This window comes from Odontesthes bonariensis, chromosome 17 (assembly GCF_027942865.1).
Source record: "Odontesthes bonariensis isolate fOdoBon6 chromosome 17, fOdoBon6.hap1, whole genome shotgun sequence".
NCBI classification, from domain to species: domain Eukaryota; kingdom Metazoa; phylum Chordata; class Actinopteri; order Atheriniformes; family Atherinopsidae; genus Odontesthes; species Odontesthes bonariensis.
The window spans coordinates 34679498-34697972 of record NC_134522.1 but is presented as its reverse complement, the minus strand read 5'-3'; the positions used below and the strand labels follow the sequence as shown (position 1 = coordinate 34697972).

Sequence of the window (18475 nt, the reverse complement as noted above, 5' to 3'; positions counted from 1 at the left end):
TCTTCATTTTAAGTGTTTGGAAATAAAATTTGTGACTATTTCAAACAATATTCCAACTGTAAGTCAGCTCTGAAGTAAAGAAAAATGTCCTCCTAATAAGAGGGAGGACACACACACACACACACAGCAGACCTATGCTGAATAGCTGAATGTTTGACCTTATAGTTGAGCATCTTAAATCATACATATCAGTGGTTAAAAGGGAGAACAGATGAACTGATACACTGAGATGGAGACCACCAGCACCGCTCTTACCTGTGAGGGTTGACCAGCTGGAAGTCATCCCAGGTCAGGATGCCGTGGTACCAGGCGGGCGGTTTGGGTTTAGGCGGGTCCATGATGAACTCGGACTTTGAGTCCTCGTCGAAGCTGCCCACTGAGTAGGTCTCCTGGCTCTCCTCTGTGGACGCTTCTGACTGCAGCTCTGACAGCAGCAGGAAGGGCTGCGACTGGGGCCGCTCGGGCATGTGACCCTGCGGGGAACCACGCGACTGGTACAGCAGCTTGCTCATGTTGGATTTGATGTCCCCCATGCAGAGCAGCTTGAAGAAGGACTGAGAGATTGGCAGGTCCACCAGCCGGTTGTCCTGGATGCACTTGGCCAAAAAAACTCCCAGGAAATGGAAGAGTTTTGTGATTCCATCCAGCTCCTCGCTGTCCTGAGGGAATGGAGCCGAGAACAGCCCGCAGGAACGCTGAACGTAGAAGCCAGGGGGCTTCAGACCCCCACCGAGGTCCACCTGATGCACACAGACACAGAATGAGGCTCAGCATACTGCACAGGTTTGCTGATCTGCTCTCTACATGCCTGAATAGGCGGACAAATCGAGTTCAAACTCAAACTCAGGTCGAGTTGTTCTTCTTATTGGTGATGGTTATTCTTATTTTTGACTTGTATATCAAAATAAATATAATTGAACATGTTTATAAATGTTAATTCATACTGACTGACATGAACCAAAGCGTAAACATTGCTATCTACAGCTGTGAGGGACAACTATAATGCTGCTCCTGTGCCACTGAAACATTAACGTAACAATTTAACATAAACTGCAGGTCGTACAACATGCAGCCGAAAACCGTCATCCAGCAGCAGAAACAAAGTTTGGAGTGAGAAAGCAGAGGTTATCTGACTGCAGTGAAGAAAACAAAGGAAGCTAATCGAGGGCTGAAAGCAAGATGGCCGAGCTGGAGGAACGCGTCCACAGGTGGGTGCTGGAACAGCATCCTGCTGGGAGAGGCTGGTCAGCGGTGCGGTCACGTCTCCACACCCTGGTACTGCCAAGGAGATGAATATAAATGGCTCTGCAGGCGGGCCTTTGAGTTAGTGCTCCGTGCTACGCAGCCGCCTCTATCAGAGCAGCGGTGTGCCAGAAGCTGCCGCAGACTTCCAGGCCGAGGTCCACAGTTTCCGTGAGTTCATTAAAAAGCAGCTAACAGAACACAACGTGTCACCGGATCAGATCAACATGTGACATCCCCATGGCCCAAGTGTCGCAGAGACATTTGGTGAAATAAATTTCTAAATAAATATGACTTATATCCGTTTGTTTTAGTCTGGAAAATACGGACCTTAAACAGGCCTCACATGGTCTTAAACTACAGGGTTTTCATTTCCTGTCCGGATATATCCATGATGTGGTAAAAATGCAGGAAACCTTAAGGTTTCGTCTTTTCTTCAGCACAAAGCTGTGTTTGCTCAGAATTCTATTTTCATTTCATAAAGAGTTTATATCATTTGTCCAATGAAGAGTCATGCGTGTTCTTCATATCTGCAACAATTAGCCCACTCGGTCTTTCAAGGAGTAAGAAACTTGCCCTTCTTTAGCTCAGAAATGTTCATGTGGACATGGCCTGAGTCTTTCTTTACGAATGGCGTGCTTTGTATCAGTTTTGGTGTTTTTTGGTCTCTGAAAACCAAGTCCAACCAGGCTGGAGATACTTGGTGTGGACGGTGTATCCAGAGCTTTTGGCCTGCAGATAGTTGACGTGGACACGGTGGACACGGTGGACACGGTGGACACGGTGGACACGGTGGACACGGTGGACACGGTGGACACGGTGGACATGGTGGACACGGTGGGTGGACATCAGGCATGTAAATGAGTCAGGGGTTAAAAAGGTGAGAAGAGCGCGCGCGCGGCCCAGGGGGCGGGGTATGACGAGCTTTGTTCAACAAACACTGTTTCACTGAACACTGTTTCACTATGTTGAAGGACACCTCCTGCCCCTTCACGCAAACCTTTCCCTCAAGTTTGACCCAAGCCCATCTCCAGCTGCACTTGATCCCTGAGTCTATCTGCTTCACAGCTGCAGAATCCTCCTCTGTTAATACACTCATCCTGCAAGAATATTTTGTGTTAGTTCAAATGGAACATCAGTATTAACTGTAAACAGGGCTCGAAATTAACTTTTTTCACCACCACCCAAAATGGCAAGAAGATATTAATGTTACTAGCCAAACACAAAATGGCTAGTACGTTTTCTTTTCTACCAGCCACACTAAGCTTAAATTTACCACCATTGGGCCAGTGTTAAAAGAAGAGCTGGTTTCTGTAACATGGTTACCCAGATGTCAGAACAGTAATTGGTCGTAAGTAAATGTCACTCTTAATTTAGATTAGTGGTGTGGTGTCATAACACTAGCACTTTTGAGAGCAAATAGAATGGCCAATCACTGTTTCTCACATTTGGGTAGAACTAACCACTGGACTACCAGATATCATTTCACCCTGGTGTTTAATTTAGAGCGAGATGGGCGGTGTTCGCTATTTTTAGGCGGCTTGAAACCATTACATTTCAATGAGTCAATAAATAACATTGCTAGCGACCAGTGTTTCTGTTACGTAGCGTTAAAAACAAGCTTGACACTAACTGTATTAACAATATCGAGCGAACAGGAGCTAATCATTTCTACCGGAGCTTTAGCTAGCTCTCACGGTGTTCAAGACAAGTTGTAGCGAACAGTGACTAGTTCTTAACCCCTGTCAAGAGAGCTCCTCAGTTGAAAAAAAAACAAAAAAACAATCTCTGCTTTCTAACTATAAAAAACGCCCAAATCAAGTCTGCTGTTTTTTAAAACCATCCAGCGTGAACAAGGAATTTCTCCATTCAACACCACTGAGTTTAGTTTCCATATGACTCGTCTCGCAAAAGCAGGCTAGCAGGTAACAACTAGTATTTAACATCTCCAGTCGTCATGAGCCAGATAACAGGTTGCCCTAAACTTGATTTTCAGCACGCATGTTAGAATAACATTTATGTGCACATGTTTGCCACAGTAAGCGAGTTACCTCAACACGTAACAGCAACACAACCGTGCGACTTTTCCATTTAGCAGCTTTCACCCTAAAACGCGTTGTTCAGATCCAGAGCCATTGCGGATTATTCCATCAGTCAGTTTAGATCCAGCGGGAAATGAGGTTGCCATGTCAATCAATAAAAATGTGACTTTGCTGTCTGAATCAGTGGAATATTCGTAAGAGAGGACTGGCAACCAGGAGTGGGTTGTACCAGCTGATCAGAACACCAATAGAAAAGAAGCGCTAGTTATTAATAGCTATTAATCTCGATTGGCTGTAACCATTCGTATGCGTCAGTGGATCAGGTTTTCAGGTTGGTAGCAGAGAGGCAGACACCTCTCTCAGCACAGAGCAAGTCGACCTCCCGTTGTGTTTATGTGTGTCTGACCTGTCGGGACTCGTCATCGGGGAAGTCGTCGTCACACAGCCAGACACCCAGAGATGTTCTTTGAAACTCTGCTGCCACCAGAGCGTAAAACTCAAGAGTCGGACCGAGACCTGTTCCCTCCTCACCCTGAAACTCCACCTGAGCACAGGAGAAACGCACAAGCTTTAACTGCCAACCGCAGGTTCAAATAAAGCCAGAAAAATATTAAGGTGAACCAAGAAGATTAACATAACATCACGGACATAAAAAAAAAATTCTGTTCACCGATGCCTCAGGAATATAACAGAAACCCGTGAGGAAAGCCAAAGATGTCGCTGAGAGCTGTGAGCAGACCACTGAGTGGAGCTTACATTCAACTCATCAAACCTAAAGAAGAAGCCACCTGTAGGTCACCGCTGAATCCAGCCTCCATGTTGAGTGTTTTCAGTTGACTTCTTACCTCCAGCACCGACTTCCTGTCAGCATGGATCTGCATGACAGACTCAGCCCATTCCATCATGGAGTCTCCTCGAGGAACTTTGACTCGCTCGTGTTTGAGCCGGCCCACCCTGAACTCTCCAGGATCGTCCCGCCGCACTGTGGTGGATGGCCGGGAGCGCTCCACGGTCGCCTCCCGCCGGTTCTGGAGCCACACTATTGCCCTGCAGAGACACCAAGCTCACGAGTTAGGACGCAGTGAACGGACAACATCGGGATGGGGGGCAACTGTTTAAGGTAGGGGTAACACTGAAGATCAAAGAGCAGGGTGGAAAGCTGATGCCAGAGCTCTTTGCAGAGGATACAGATTGGAGCTCCAAATACCACATCAGTGAAGCAGAATGCTTCGGTTATTTAGAAAATGTCCTGTTTTCTGGTGGAATATTACAGAATATACAGACATTCTTGTTCAGTTCTGCAGCAGGTTCACCAGGAGATTTTTAAAAAGATTTATCGGTTACCTAAGAAGGATAAAAAAAAATTTAAAATCTAAAGATCCAGCTTATTATAGGCCCTGCAGCTCTCACAATGTTGATTGTAAAGTATCAAAATGCCAGCTCTACACACAGGAGAACATGAAAACATTCTACACTGGAACTAATTCGCTTTTATGAACACTCGAGCCTCGTCAGACAACAGAAATAAACCACAGCCCTTTCTTTAGAGATGTTTGATAAGGTGAATACTTTTAGTGTCATGTCTCAGAGAGCTTTAGGGCTGATGTCAAAAACAAGCTGCAATGGCAGACCCCTGTGCAGCTTTGGAGTGCACAGTAGAGCAGGAGGCTATAGGTTTTTCAGTACGTTAAAAAACATAAACACAACTATGTTTGTAGAAAGTCCAATCACTATTAGTTCAGTTTTATCATCCATTCAGTTTTTAGCTCATTAAAAGGCTCTCTAAATGTATTCAGACAGAAAAGCTGTGCATCATTTTAAACTAACACATCAAATGATTGTTTTACATGTTTTATTAAAAATCCAAGCTTCATGCATCAAAAATGACTTAGAAAGTCACATTAGTTAACTGCTAATCCGATTTCTCACTGAAAAGACAAGATACAGACTTTCACAGACACTCAAATGGCTAATTATTGGATTGATGCATAATAATCCCTAGATATAAATAGTACTGATTTCCACAGGCAATATATTGGCCATGGTGATAGATCAGCTAGAATCAGATGTATAATGCAGCCAGTAACGAGATAAACTGTAAGGAAAATTATGTCTAATTGTGCTTAAGGGGTTTATCTTACGGCTGTGGTTTAGTTAAAAAACAAGCGAACCTCATATATTAGTTTTCTATTTAAAAAGGTTTTCTCGGTGTGGGTACACGGATGAAATCCTTTAGATCAGAAACGGTACCATCGTTAACTCTCAGTGTTCTGAGGGCAACACTGAACTCACACTAAGGGAATCCATCAGTGTTGTTTTCGTCAACGATGACGATGACGAAATCATTTCGTTGACACCACTTTTTTTCATGACGATAACGAGACGGTGACGAGATAAGCATAGCTCTCTGATGACGAAAACATGACGAGACGTGTGAGTTTTCGTTGACGAGACGAGAATGGACGAAAATGTTAGTGGGTGATCTGTCAGACGTTTAAAATGCATGACATTTCTGCTTATTGTGTGTGTCAATTAAAACCTAAAAAGTATCTGCTGCGGCACCTTAAGGCTCGCCATAGGGATATTTTTTCGAAGGTAAGTTACAAATGCTGTTAACATAATCGATAAATTTCATAGTAAGCTAATACATAGTACGTTTTCCACATACTCCTGGCGCAAATGGGCTGCTAACTTCAGGCTAAAGTTAGCTTTTTTTACGCTAACGTCAATTCATTATGTGTGTGTTACTTTAGCAGCATGTTTAGCCATGTTTACATTCAGTGACAGTGTGGTTATCTCTTTGTGTGTACGTTCTGTCAGCACGTAACTTGATATGTTAAACAGGTCGAGTTACTGTTATACGTAGAGTCTGCTAGCTTTAGCCTAAAAGCCACAAGTGACGTTGTGCAGCCCTAAACAGGACCTGTGCGTTTAGTGCGCTTACAGTAAAGTTGGGACACACGCACAGTACAGAATGAAAAATCAGAAAGCTTTAGTACAGGGTCAGTTAATAAGCTATGTATTTTTGTTCTGCTTGTTTGATAGTTAAGACCATACTATTTTCTTAACACGGTAGACTATACTTATTTTTTCTCTTTTTTTTTTTGACTAAAACTAGACTAAAACCCTTTTGAGTTTTCATCGACTAAAACTGGACTAAAACTATCACATATAGAAGTGACTAAAATGTGACTAAAACTAATAAGCATTTTAGTCCAAAAGACTAAGACTAAGACTAAATCTAAGATGGTTGTCAAAAACAACACTGGAATCCATCTGTGAGGTTGCTGAGGAAAGTCTCCACCAGCTCTGTGCTGAGGAAATGTGCCATTTGCACACAGACTTTACACAACCTGCTCTGCATGCTTGAAAACACTTCATGGGAAGTGGCTCCTGTGGGATGGGTGTATTTCTAACTCAACTGCAAAGCATTCCTGAAGACAACTCCTCGTTTGTCTCATGGACTGGTTTTATGGCCTTCTTCCGCTTTCCTGTCAAGAAATATTTCACTGTTGCAACAATGTGCAATGTAGCTTACCCAGCTGCCTGTTGACAAAACCACAAAGCCTAGTTTCTCCACTCCAAAGCAGGTAATGGAAATTAGCCTGAGATGCAATTGAGGCTTTGTTCAAAGTTCAAAGAGTTTGCTTCGAATGAAAATCAACAAACTAATGTGGCACTATGCTGCATCAAGTCAGGCATGTCACAGTATTACAATAGGGACACAATTTCTGAGCCAAAGATTCTTTAAAGTACCGTATCGTGCAAAAAGAGCACAGACTTACTTGAGGTTTGTATTTGCTCAGAGTAAAATGGAAGGCAGAGCTCCTGGTTGGGATTCAGAAGGCAAACATGCCTCTTTTTTAAAGATTAGGCTTAAAATGTTCTTTTGTGTGATAGTTTATCATTAGCCACTGCTAATAATCATTAGCAGTGGCACAGGCGAGCCAAAGTCTTCCCTCAAGCCTGATTTATAGTCGTCCGGGAAAGGCCACGGAGAGACCTCTCTGTCGTCGGAGACCCTCCTGGAGACGCTCTCCGTCGCTTGCGTGCGTCGGCCAACATTCCTATCTATCCGTCGAGGAGACGGAGACTGGCGGAGACCGCAAGGGTTGTGATTGGTCGGCTAACAACATCATTTCCGGAATCATTTTTCCGGTTTAGCTCCTTCCTCTCAGAACAACAACACCGCCATTTTTGAAAGAGTTTACTGTGTGCCGTTCAACATTTGGTCAAAGTTATTTGCATTTCTATATCAACAAGCTCCAACTCCAACAACAGTCTTTCTCTCTCAGTCGCCATCGTTCACTGTGAGGAGTGGAACGGAGCCGGAAGTGAACAATCAATAAACCACTTTCACCACAGACGTCGACAGATTGGGTCTAACAAAGCGCCGCCTGCTGATCGGGAGGTGAACTGCCTTGGGTATCCGACAGCCCGACGGAGAACTTGGAAAGGTTTAAAGCCTCTGCGTGACCACGGAGTCGGCTTGACGGATAGACGGAGAAGCATACCGAGGCCTTTACTGATGCAGCTGCAGGCACAGGCTGTCCCATGATGCACTAAGCAACTCCCTTCTGGGCATTTTGGGTTTAGAGCACACCAGGTAGGAGCTGTAATGGAGGTAAATCAGGCTAAAACATTGACATTTTATACAATAACCTGTCCCATCTACCTGTACTGGGGTGGCCATGGCTGAGGTGAAAGAGAGGTCGCTCTCCAAACTTTTTTCCCTCATTCACTTTATGTTCTGATATTTCTCCTGGTTAATGTAAAAACTTTGCATGTCAACATGAAATGCCTGGAAGCACACAGAGCATTGTGAACTACAGGCCCAACCCTAAACCATACGGTTTGCTGTTGGATTGTTTGTTCCTGCGCTCATTCTTTCTCGTCTTCCTGATCATCTCTGATCAGGCACGGCGAAGGCCCCCTCTCCCAGTTGGACTCACCTGGAGGCCCCAAAGGCAGTGCAGGTGAAATACAGCTGTCTGGTCTCAAAGGGGATCAGGAAAGGGCACTTTGAGGTGAGCTGTTCACACCAGTCGGGCAGCGCTCCGCTGGCGAGAGCCAAAGGCTCCTGGGAAATAAAATGACAGTTTCACAAACAAAGGTCCATGTGAAGTAGGTGACTAATAATCAAAGAGACATGAGTGATCATTCTTTTTTTTTCTTTTTTTTTTTCTTACAGCTTAATACCTGCTCAATGTTTCACATGGTCATAGATTTCATCAACACATCTAGAATATCTGACAGTTCCTGAACAGCAGATGATGACCTCAACAGTCACTTTTTGCTGTAATACAGGCAACTTGATTTTTATGCAGCTTGATGTTCGTAAGCATCTAAAATCTAAGAGGAAACCTGGGCCAAAAAGGCTCGCCCATTATTTCAAAGTCTTTGCTTAGAGGTCATTCTGGAAAGTTTTAATAAACAGGCTGAATAATTCAGACTGACCATGTATAATAATGTATAATTGGAGCATTGTGAGCTTACAGCGTTTCTGGTGAAAACTGGATTTATTACAACACTTAAAGACAATAAACAGAACCTCACAGTGTGTGGCAGTTTAACAGAAGAAGGAAACGACTGTTGGACTGCATCACACTCAGTATTGTGGTGAACCTGGAGAAACTGGACCTCAGGGAAAGCAGACTAAAGGGCAGGAAGAGTGGAAGTGAGCAGTAAATACCGACTGACCTCGATCTGCTGCAGAATCTTGGTGGTGATCTTTTTGCTGGTGAACTCCTCTGGTGCTGCATTGAACTGCAGCTCTTCAACATCTGCAAGCATGATTACAAAACTCAAAAAGTGCAAAGATAAAGTGACTTCAGAAGATATTCAGACCTTTAAAGAAATGATCTGGAAAATACTTTTTAAATGAGCTTTAAAAAGAAAAGCAGCTGTTGGATTTTTGTGAAATAAATTTCTAAATAAATGCAACTTATATCTGTTTTTTTCCTCTTCATGATGCATTTTTTTGACTGATGCGACTTATAGTCTGGAAAATATGGTAAGTGTGTCTGGCTTGTAAATAGTATTTTCACACGGGCCAGGGGAAACCTTTTCTTTATGTTCTTTATGTTCTCCCAGACGGGACGTGACGTAAATGTGTGAGAATCGTGAGCAGAGCTGGTGTCTGCTCTGGTCTCCAGTCCTCAGTTTCTTCCCTCCTCATCAACGTGTTGTTGTGAAAGTGTTGCTTGTTTTGAAGAATTGAAGATGAAATGTGAGTGTCTCATATGTTAAAGTTAGCTGCTAGCTTTCAAAGAGATGATAAAGTCTGACACTGATGATTGGGTGCACACGCCAAGAATGCACTGAAGTTTCAGACGTGCACGGCGGCTGACTGTCGGTTGGATGTGGAAGCCCTATGCCCACTACCACAAAGGACACAGTAAATGACAATCATATTCTCTCTAAAAACTAATATCAATAAGAACTAAACACTGAAATGCTTCCAACTGAACGCTTTTCATACCCTCCTGCAGTGTGCGTGAACTCGAGGCTGAATCTCTTCCAATGATGTACAGTATGCGCAGCAGCTGTAAGACATCCTCCACTCCACAGGCGTTCTGGCTGCAGCCTGCTTTGGCCTGCGCTGCCTCCCTTGCCCAACCCAGGATCTCACTGTTCTGACTGGCTGAAAGCGAGGTTGGGCTCAGACCACCTGAACGACCCCCAACACCGACGCCTTGTTCAAAGAACTCCTGCAGAGAGAGACGGATCAGATGTCAGTGTCCAGGATCAGGTGCTTTCTGTTAGCTTGTTAGCATGTCCCACTCCAGCAATCATTAATCCCTATAAATTAATTTGTTGTTTTTTGCCATGAAAAACAACAAATCCCCACCTGACTTTGACTCTACACCATTTTCCTATGAATGGGGATGTGAGTATGTTAACATGGCCTCAGCCGCATCTTCATCTGCCATGAAATGAGTAACTAGATCAAGCTCCAAGGAACTAACTTGTCCTCATAGCTTGCATAGCGCTCGCTTTTCATTTCATTGCTTACTCACAGCACGTGAAAAATAACTCTGGATTCTTCTGCGAGGAAAGATACTAACGGCCTGAGACGGCCTGACCTGGCCTTCCTGAGACTGTAGGCGGGGCTCTGTTGATGCAGCCCAAAGAGCATTGCTGACTGGTTATGCTCATGTCTTGTAATACATAAAATAAACGTCTTATGAACATGTTAATATAAACAATATAAAAATATGTTCTTTTATCAGTGGAGAGACTCTTTAAAGGCCCCAAATAAATATCATGTCATCATTTACTGTAAAGAATTTTGCCCTCAGCTGTCTTCCCCAAAAGGAAAAAAAGAGACTGATAACTCACCATCTTGCCACTTTCTTTCTCCTTATCGGAGTCTTTGAGCTCCCTGTACATGATCCTGCAGGACGACAAAGTCTCAGTGAGAACTCAAACCTCTGAGAAATGGGAGTTTGTCACCCCTCGAGTTAGATTCAGACCCTCTTACGTGTATGTGGGCTCCCAGATGCGCCGCAGTTTGTCCGTCTTCACAGATCCGCTGCAGGAGAGCTGCAGCAGCCGCTGGACGTAGTAGAAGATGGTCAACTTGTAATTGGACAGTGGAAGCTCAACTTCACGGGTTGTCCCCAGCCCAGCTACCTAATATAGGGGGTTGGGTTAGAAAAGGTTTTTTCTAATCATCTCAATGTTAACTTGATTTTGTTTCATCTGTCCGCGAGGCTGGAACACTGCCTTTGGATTGTGTTACTCTTACAATGAGTCATTTCATTTTTTTCCTACTTGATCTGGTAAAAAAAAGCTATTTCAGCTATCGAGTGAAATAGTTTTGTGACATACAAAAATAAAACAGTTGAATTAACTAAATTCAAAGAGTGTTGAGCCATATTTTGCTCGCCTTACCTTGAGAGTGAGCACGAGGTGAGGAGACGGAGCACACTCTACTTCTTCCCGAACCTCCGATCGAGGTGTTCCTGAAGCAAAAGAGTGAGAAGTTCACTTTTTTTTTTACAATAAACCCAGATGAACTGAAATGAGTGAGCATGGATACATAGTATATCAAAATGAATACAGATAACTTGCTTATAAATAACATTATTATCTATATCTAACCTTATTTCATATTCACCTTAAGACTAATTTAGTTTCATGAGATTTTTGTGACCATTTTGTGTCAAACAAAAGCCCCTTTCACACTGCCCAATAACCCGCGTTTAATCCGCGAATTTAGCGTGTCCGCTGTTGCGTTCACACTGCCGACCCGGGCTGCCGCGTCAACTCGACTCGCCTTTCGACCCGCGTCGGACCCTAGTCTTTTTGCCGAGCCGAGTTTGGTGTGAACGCAATCGACGCGGGTCGGACGTGGGCGTGGCGTGACGTGAGGAGTTTAAAAGACAGAATGGACAGCTGATTCAGAACAACAGCGACAGGTGAGGACAAGTTTCACTCTGTTTTACATCAAGTTCGAGATATTTTTGAAGATGGCCAACTGGGGAGACAAGGAGGTCCGCGAGCTCCTCAGCCTCCGAGCAGAGGACGTTATTTACCGCCACATTTTGGGGATTATAGTGCTCTTGTATTCTCCGCATATGTTCTTCGGCGGCATCCCACGTTGTAACCATCCACACCCCGTAAAATAACATCTCCATGAACTGCATATACAATTGCAAAAACGAGTCCTCAAGGTGTATTTAACCCTACCTCCGACGCATGGCTTGTGCCTGCGTCACTGTACACGCCCAGCATTTTATGTGTTTCGTGTGACGTTCTGCCACTAGGCAACGCCCCCTGAACTCGGCTTCAGGCGACACGGGTCACCAACACGCCAAGCGTTCACATTGCTCGACGCGGGTCGAAGGTGCAATTTGGACCCGCTAAGGTAGCGGGTCGCACTGTGAAAGGGGCTAAAGACTGACCTCATAAATACAAAGAAATCTGTGATTCAAATGGAAAAATAACTACAAACTACCACTTCAGCATCTAATGCCTGCGCCAGTTTGTTTAAAAGCAGAACTTTTAGGTTACTAATATCCATAAACATGTTATTTTCAGTTGAGTGTGTAAATCTAAAAGGAAAACTTGGAGTGCCAATGAACAAATGAGGCTTTGTAGATGCGCCTCATAATGCTGATGAAGAAACGATTGCAGGATATGTGCACAGCAGGTGTAACAAGAGGAGAGGAGAGGAGACAACTTTTACATGAAAACAGTTAGTTGTTGGGAGTCTAGTAGTCATATTCCTCCACATATAATCCCTTTTTTTAAACAACACAGATTTAAATCTTGATGTTGATATGTAGGTGAACAGGTACCAGTGTTTCAAATTTAAGTCATAAAAGCAGAAGTGAGTCAGGAGTGTGTATGTGTCATGCCTGGTGGGGGGATCTCCAAGTCAGTGGTCTGCTGGACATTAGTTCTTCCTGGTCGGGGGTCAAAAGCAGGGACCAAAGCAGAGAACTGTCTCTTTAGGACAAAATCATCATCCCATGTCCTCCTGCGTCCTCCCTTGGTCTCATACTCCTCCTCCTCCTAGAAGAAGGAATCAAGTCCACACACTCATGGCATGGTCGACATCATCCGACCTAAACTGGGCCTAAAGCTTAAGCTTGTCCAGGTCATAGCTGAGACACAATGTTAAAAAATAACAAAAAAAACCATTTAAATCTAAAAACACCATGAGACAAATCAAAGATGAAAAGTCTTTAGTATCATTTCATGACCACAAGCAGAGACAGCTAAAACAACCACATTTACATACCAGGACCTCCTCATACTCCTGATCCTCCTGATTGTCATCTTCATTTTCATCATCATCGTCATCAGGCTCCGGGAGGTCTTCCTCATCGTCCAGCTCAGCCAACAGTGTGTTGGCACGGCAGCTGTCCAGGAAGTCTGCAGGGGGTTTTCAGGGAAAACACAAAGGACAAACAAGGTCAAATAGCCGAGAATAGTCCAGGGAGCACGGGACAAAGCTGGCTGGGTGGTTTGCACAAACTGCTCATTCGACTTGCACAAACTGCTCATTCGACTTGCACAAACTGCTCATTCGACTTGCACAAACTGCTCATTCGACTTGCACAAACTGCTCATTCGACTTGCACAAACTGCTCATTCGACTTGCACAAACTGCTCATTCGACTTGCACAAACTGTTCATTCGACTTGCACAAACTGTTCATTCGACTTGCACAAACTGCTCATTCGACTTGCACTGGGTGGAAAAGCAGTGCTAAAGCAATCAGTGTTCTTCCACAGAGCACCCCACACACATATATTAAGGCTAAAGTCACATTATGGGCCACATTGTTTCATTTCAGTTCATGAAAAGACAGAGGGACATGAAAAGCTTAGCGAGATGGCTAGCTTGTGCTATTTTAGCAACTATTGCTAATAGTGCTGTCGGTAGTTCTGCAGGTTTGTGATGATAATGCTCCAGACGGGATTTTTAAGAAAAGAATCCGATATGAGCAACCTCACTCCAGTTACTTAACCCCATGTTGGAGATTAATCTGAGCAGATACTGATGTCAGCTCCACACAGCAAGACGGAGTGAGCTGCCAGCTGTCCTGCAGCTAGCTAAAGGCTAATCTCTCTCTGTTCAGTTTTAGAGCCTCCATGGGGGTGACATGGTCAGTGAAAAACACGATGAGCTGTACCCACACTCTTGTATTCCAGAGTCAGGACCCTCATTTGAGGGTCAGCTGTGCTGAGTCGGAGTCAAAAGAATACCTGACCCCATTCATGTGATGTTGGACTGAATACCAATCAAACACTTTCGCTTAGCATTCAAAAGCCAGATGTTAACAGATGTGAGCAGGCTTCCTGACCAGTGTAACAAAAGGCAGCCAGTTAGCTGAAGCATGTGCAGAGTGTGTGGGCACCAACCATAGAGGGAGAACTCAGCCTCCTGTCCTGTGTCGCTCTCACTGGACGTGGACGTCAGGCTTGTCGTCAGGGTGTTGCTTAGCAACTGGCCCACTGACAAACCCGTGGTAGCTGTGGCTACATTATTGCCGCTGGTTACTATGGAAGTTGACATGGTAACGGTGGAGGTGGTGCCAGTAGTAGTGAGATTAGGAAAGCTCTGAGCACCCATAAGAGGAGAAGCTGCAAACAAACAAGAACAAACAGCAGTTAGTTGGCCAGAGGCACACGGTACACACAGTTTGTTATGCTTCAGGTCAGGGACGTCTGCTGAGTCACCGGAGGATGCTCATGCTGTTCTCACATTCACTGATCAGACACAACATCAAAACCAACTGCTCAGCACAGTGCAGCCCTCATCCACCCTCATCCACCCCAAACAGCCCCCCGTTCTGACAGATTTCTATATCAGCTTGACTTGGAGGATTCCCTGCTCATTGCCCTAAAAACTAATTAAAAGTTATTAGGTGACATTTTTGCTCCTTTAATGATATAAAAGCAATAATTTATAATAAAAGTAAAGCCTTATTTGACAGAGCTGCAGATATGTATGTTTGAGTGGGTCTGAGTTATTGTACATGTGTGCAGCTGTGTGTTTGAGTGGAAAACAAAAAGAAAACATACTTTTACAGCCTCCACCATTATCCAGCTACCATGAGTAGGGCTGGGTAACAGTTAAATCCATATTAGTCATTTTACTTTTGCAGCACTTTGGATGTAGTGGTTGAGTTGTGACCAGTAATGAGACGGAAAGTTAGAAGCAAAACAAAAGTTAATGCATCTTTAGTGAGTCACTCAAAACACAGGAAACGTACACTAAAAAGTACCTGGATCCCAGTAAACAGTCCCCGTACTCTTAGTCTACTTCTGACTTTTTATGGATCTTCCATCTTTCACTTAATGTGCTCCTCTCTGTTGACTGACCCCCATTTCTCATTGTGTACTTCAACATTGAAGAGCAGTATCACTTTGGTGATGCTTAAGGTACTTAATGAGCCTACAAACCGATGCTGTGGGAATGCAGAATGTTCGTGTCGTGCTACTCTTAATTGGAATGCTGTGCAGAACATGCAGTATTGGCGTGTCAGGGTTGCAGTACTCACTGGCAGTACTCATGACGTTCCTGCCCAATGTGTTTGTGTTGTTGTCACTGCTGCTGCGGCTCAGGTTCATGTTGTTGGTGGCATTGGTGCGCGACATGTTGGGTGCTCTGCGCACAAATGACTCCATAAGGCTGGCCTCTCGGGATGAAAGATTGGGCACACTGGCACTGGAGCTCATAGGAGCACCGGCAGCTAGCAGGGAGCTAACTGACAGCCGTGTGTTGGCCGCGGAGCACAGAGGCCTCTGAGCATGCGTATCCTTGCTGGATGACTCGGACACCGAGCTGACGTCAGGGGAGCTCACGCTCACCAGCCCCATGGAGATGGCCGCTGCTGGGTCGGTGGCAGCCGTGGCTGCCGGTGAGTGATGTTCGTCTCCGGTTGCAGATGTGTCAGCGGTAAGTGTCCCAGAGCTGGATGCTGAACCAGAACCACCTTCTGCAGCAGAAGACAGCACAACGATCGGCTCCTGCTGATGGCCATCAGAGCCGACCACTCCTCCCGTTACTCCACCAACCCCAACACCCTGGTCAAGAAGCAGCCCCTCGGCCTTCCTCTCCGGCTGCAGACCCCCTATGCCAGGAAGCCCAGCGGCAGAGCTCAGGCTAATGTCAGAGGAGGAAGCAACGCTGCAGACCGAGCTGCTGCTGCCCTTCCTGCTGGAGGAGCTGGCCCCACCTTTGTCAGGACAGTTATTTTTCACCAGGCTGCTCCAAGAAGGCTGCTGCGAAGAGGAGGAGGTGGAGGACGATGAGGATGAAGTGGTGGTGGTGGTTCCGCCAAGGGCCACGGGAGTCACAGAGGGTCCCACCGTGGAGGAGGCGGGACCTGAAACAGTGGATGAGACAGGTTTGGGTGATGGCGCTGTGGCAGCCGACTCAGGGTCGTACCCTGGAGCAAGCTTGAGGTCAAACTTCCCTTCAGCGCCCATACGGTAAGAGTTAGAGCCGCCAGCATCCCAGGTTACATCAATCCAGCCTGGATGGACAGAGAGATAGGAGGGAGATGGACGGATGGATGTCAGAGACCCGGCAGAGAGGGAAACAGAGAAAGAAAGAGTGGTAGAAGGAGGCAGACAAGCAGCTTACAGTCAGAGCAGCTCCACAGTGAACCAGATCAGATATGCATGTCAATTCTCCTCTAAAGTCACAATGAAAAGCAAATGACTGTTGTTTTGTTTGATCATTAAAACCAGAGGAAATAGAAATCTTATCAACTAATAAATTAGTAGTGCAACAAAAATGAACGCTAATTTGATAATACGTATTCTGATGATGGCTTCTCAAGCAACAGCGGTCCTTCTCAGACATGGAATACATAACATTGGCTTTTTGGTTCCGTGTGGGCAATATGAAGGACAAAGCAGTTTTAACTTGGTTTGAGTGAAGGAATTCATTTTAGAGCAAAAATCCAGATTTCGCCTTAATTCCTCGTTACGGATCAAATGATCTGTTGGATTCATTTTCCCCATGACTTTATACTGGACACGTACATTTACCATTCAGTGAGCCTGGACAGCACATAAAATTAAAAATTTTAATTAAATTAAAAAGTTCTTACTCTTTGTGGTGATAGAACAATCCCCACAGTCACTCTATATCAGCTTAAGATATGTGCTATGTATTGTTGTGTTTAAAATGCAGCCCTGAACATTTTTCCTGTTCATTTGGTTCAAGGCACAGCCACCAATGATGGTGGAGTATTTAAGTTTATTTTACAGTTTAATCGTTCACTCTGTTGGATCCCTCTGGAACTTAAGCTCCAGCCTTGCTATGTGTGCCTGTGTGCTGCTGTGACTGCAGCACTGCCCCCTGTTGGGTGATGTGTAATAATCATAACCTCGTAAGTACCATCACTGCGCTCCTTTACGGAACAGAGACATCATGTTCAGTTGCTGTCATATTTACAGAGGAGTGCACGTCAAAAATGAGCGACTGGGAAATTTTACTGCTCTTAACTTCCAACATGTTAACATTTGATGCTTTTCACCGTCTCGTGAATGTTATGAAAAATTAAACCAAATGGGGGAGAAACTTCAGAATGCCAGTTTTTAGTTGCACCATTCTTTTCATTTCATGTGTAGAATCCAGATGACAAATCTCCGCACCACTGATTGGTTTATTTGGACTGTTTCTAAGAACAGAGACGGGATTTTTTTCTTCAGGATTTGTGCAGCAAGTATACCTAAAGAATTTTTGTGTTTATTGTCAGTTTTTCAGGTTTCATTTACCTTTATAAAATATGCAAGATGTAATAAAAATGCTGTTTCACTGTGACTTTCTACAAAAATGTGTTGAAAGAAGGATAGATGGAAAGAGAGAAAGAAAGACAGAAATAAAGAGAGCGAGCCAGAGAAAGAAAGAAAGAAACAAAAAGAAAGAGTGAGAGGCAGAAAGAAAGAACAAAAGAAAGAAAGAAAGAGTGCTCAGAAGGTCAAACAAGGGGGATGAAGGTGCTCTTGGATACGGGACACAAACATTGAGGAAAAGAGGATCCAAGGAAAATAAAAAGCCTTGACTGAGATTAAAAATCCAAAAATGTGGGTAAAGCCTAAAAATATGCACAATTAGACCTGGTTAAAACACACCCTGAGTAGTGGCACTAACAGGCCTCTTCAGGGGGTCGTTCACAGCCCACAGTGTTCACTACTTAAGAGTTAGCAAGAATCTGATTGGCTCACTTATGACAGATGAAAAATGAAACCACTAGATGGCAAAATGTAAGATATAACATGAAATAAATTACAACAGAAGACCATATGCAACTGCATCATCACAAAATATACATCAAGACACTACAAACTTACAAGAAAGACTGAGATAAATGTCTACATGAAGGCCTGAAGAATCTGTGATCTACAACTGATATTTGTGATAAGATTCCTCTGCAGGAGTAGTTTCAGACAGCCCCATCTCAAATGGAACCACCCGGCTTACAGTTGTGCATATGACAGAATGATTAGCAACAGCGTAGCCTAAATAAGCTTTTTGTTCAGCATATATAAAAAACACAAGTACAAGATAACTGGTACACAACAAACATAGTGCTGCAATCAGTTTAAGAGTTTAAGATTTTTATCAACTATACTATAAATGTCTTCTAGTCACTAAATGCTTACAATGCTTTATATTAGCATAACGCTTGCAACTACATCAAGGCTGCTGATGTTGTG

The 18475-nt window shown here is 44.2% G+C and overlaps 1 protein-coding gene across 4 annotated transcripts in view; it reads right to left on the bottom strand.

The window, feature by feature from the left end:
- Positions 1-18475, bottom strand: part of hectd1 (HECT domain containing 1) — a 61954-nt gene that overhangs the window by 5418 nt on the left and 38061 nt on the right. The window contains exons 26-39 of one of the 4 annotated variants that reach the window (XM_075448254.1): positions 16237-16281; positions 15304-16131; positions 14162-14383; positions 13036-13169; positions 12650-12806; positions 11181-11251; positions 10768-10919; positions 10626-10680; positions 9766-9994; positions 8985-9067; positions 8237-8364; positions 4130-4331; positions 3691-3828; positions 256-740 (exon numbers count right to left, since the gene is read on the bottom strand). In XM_075448254.1, coding sequence (XP_075304369.1) covers positions 256-740; positions 3691-3828; positions 4130-4331; positions 8237-8364; positions 8985-9067; positions 9766-9994; positions 10626-10680; positions 10768-10919; positions 11181-11251; positions 12650-12806; positions 13036-13169; positions 14162-14383; positions 15304-16131; positions 16237-16281 — 2929 coding nt within the window. Of the gene's footprint in view, positions 1-255; positions 741-3690; positions 3829-4129; positions 4332-8236; positions 8365-8984; positions 9068-9765; positions 9995-10625; positions 10681-10767; positions 10920-11180; positions 11252-12649; positions 12807-13035; positions 13170-14161; positions 14384-15303; positions 16282-18475 lie in introns of all 4 variants that reach the window. The other 3 variants (XM_075448253.1, XM_075448255.1, XM_075448256.1) reach the window with 3 other exon arrangements.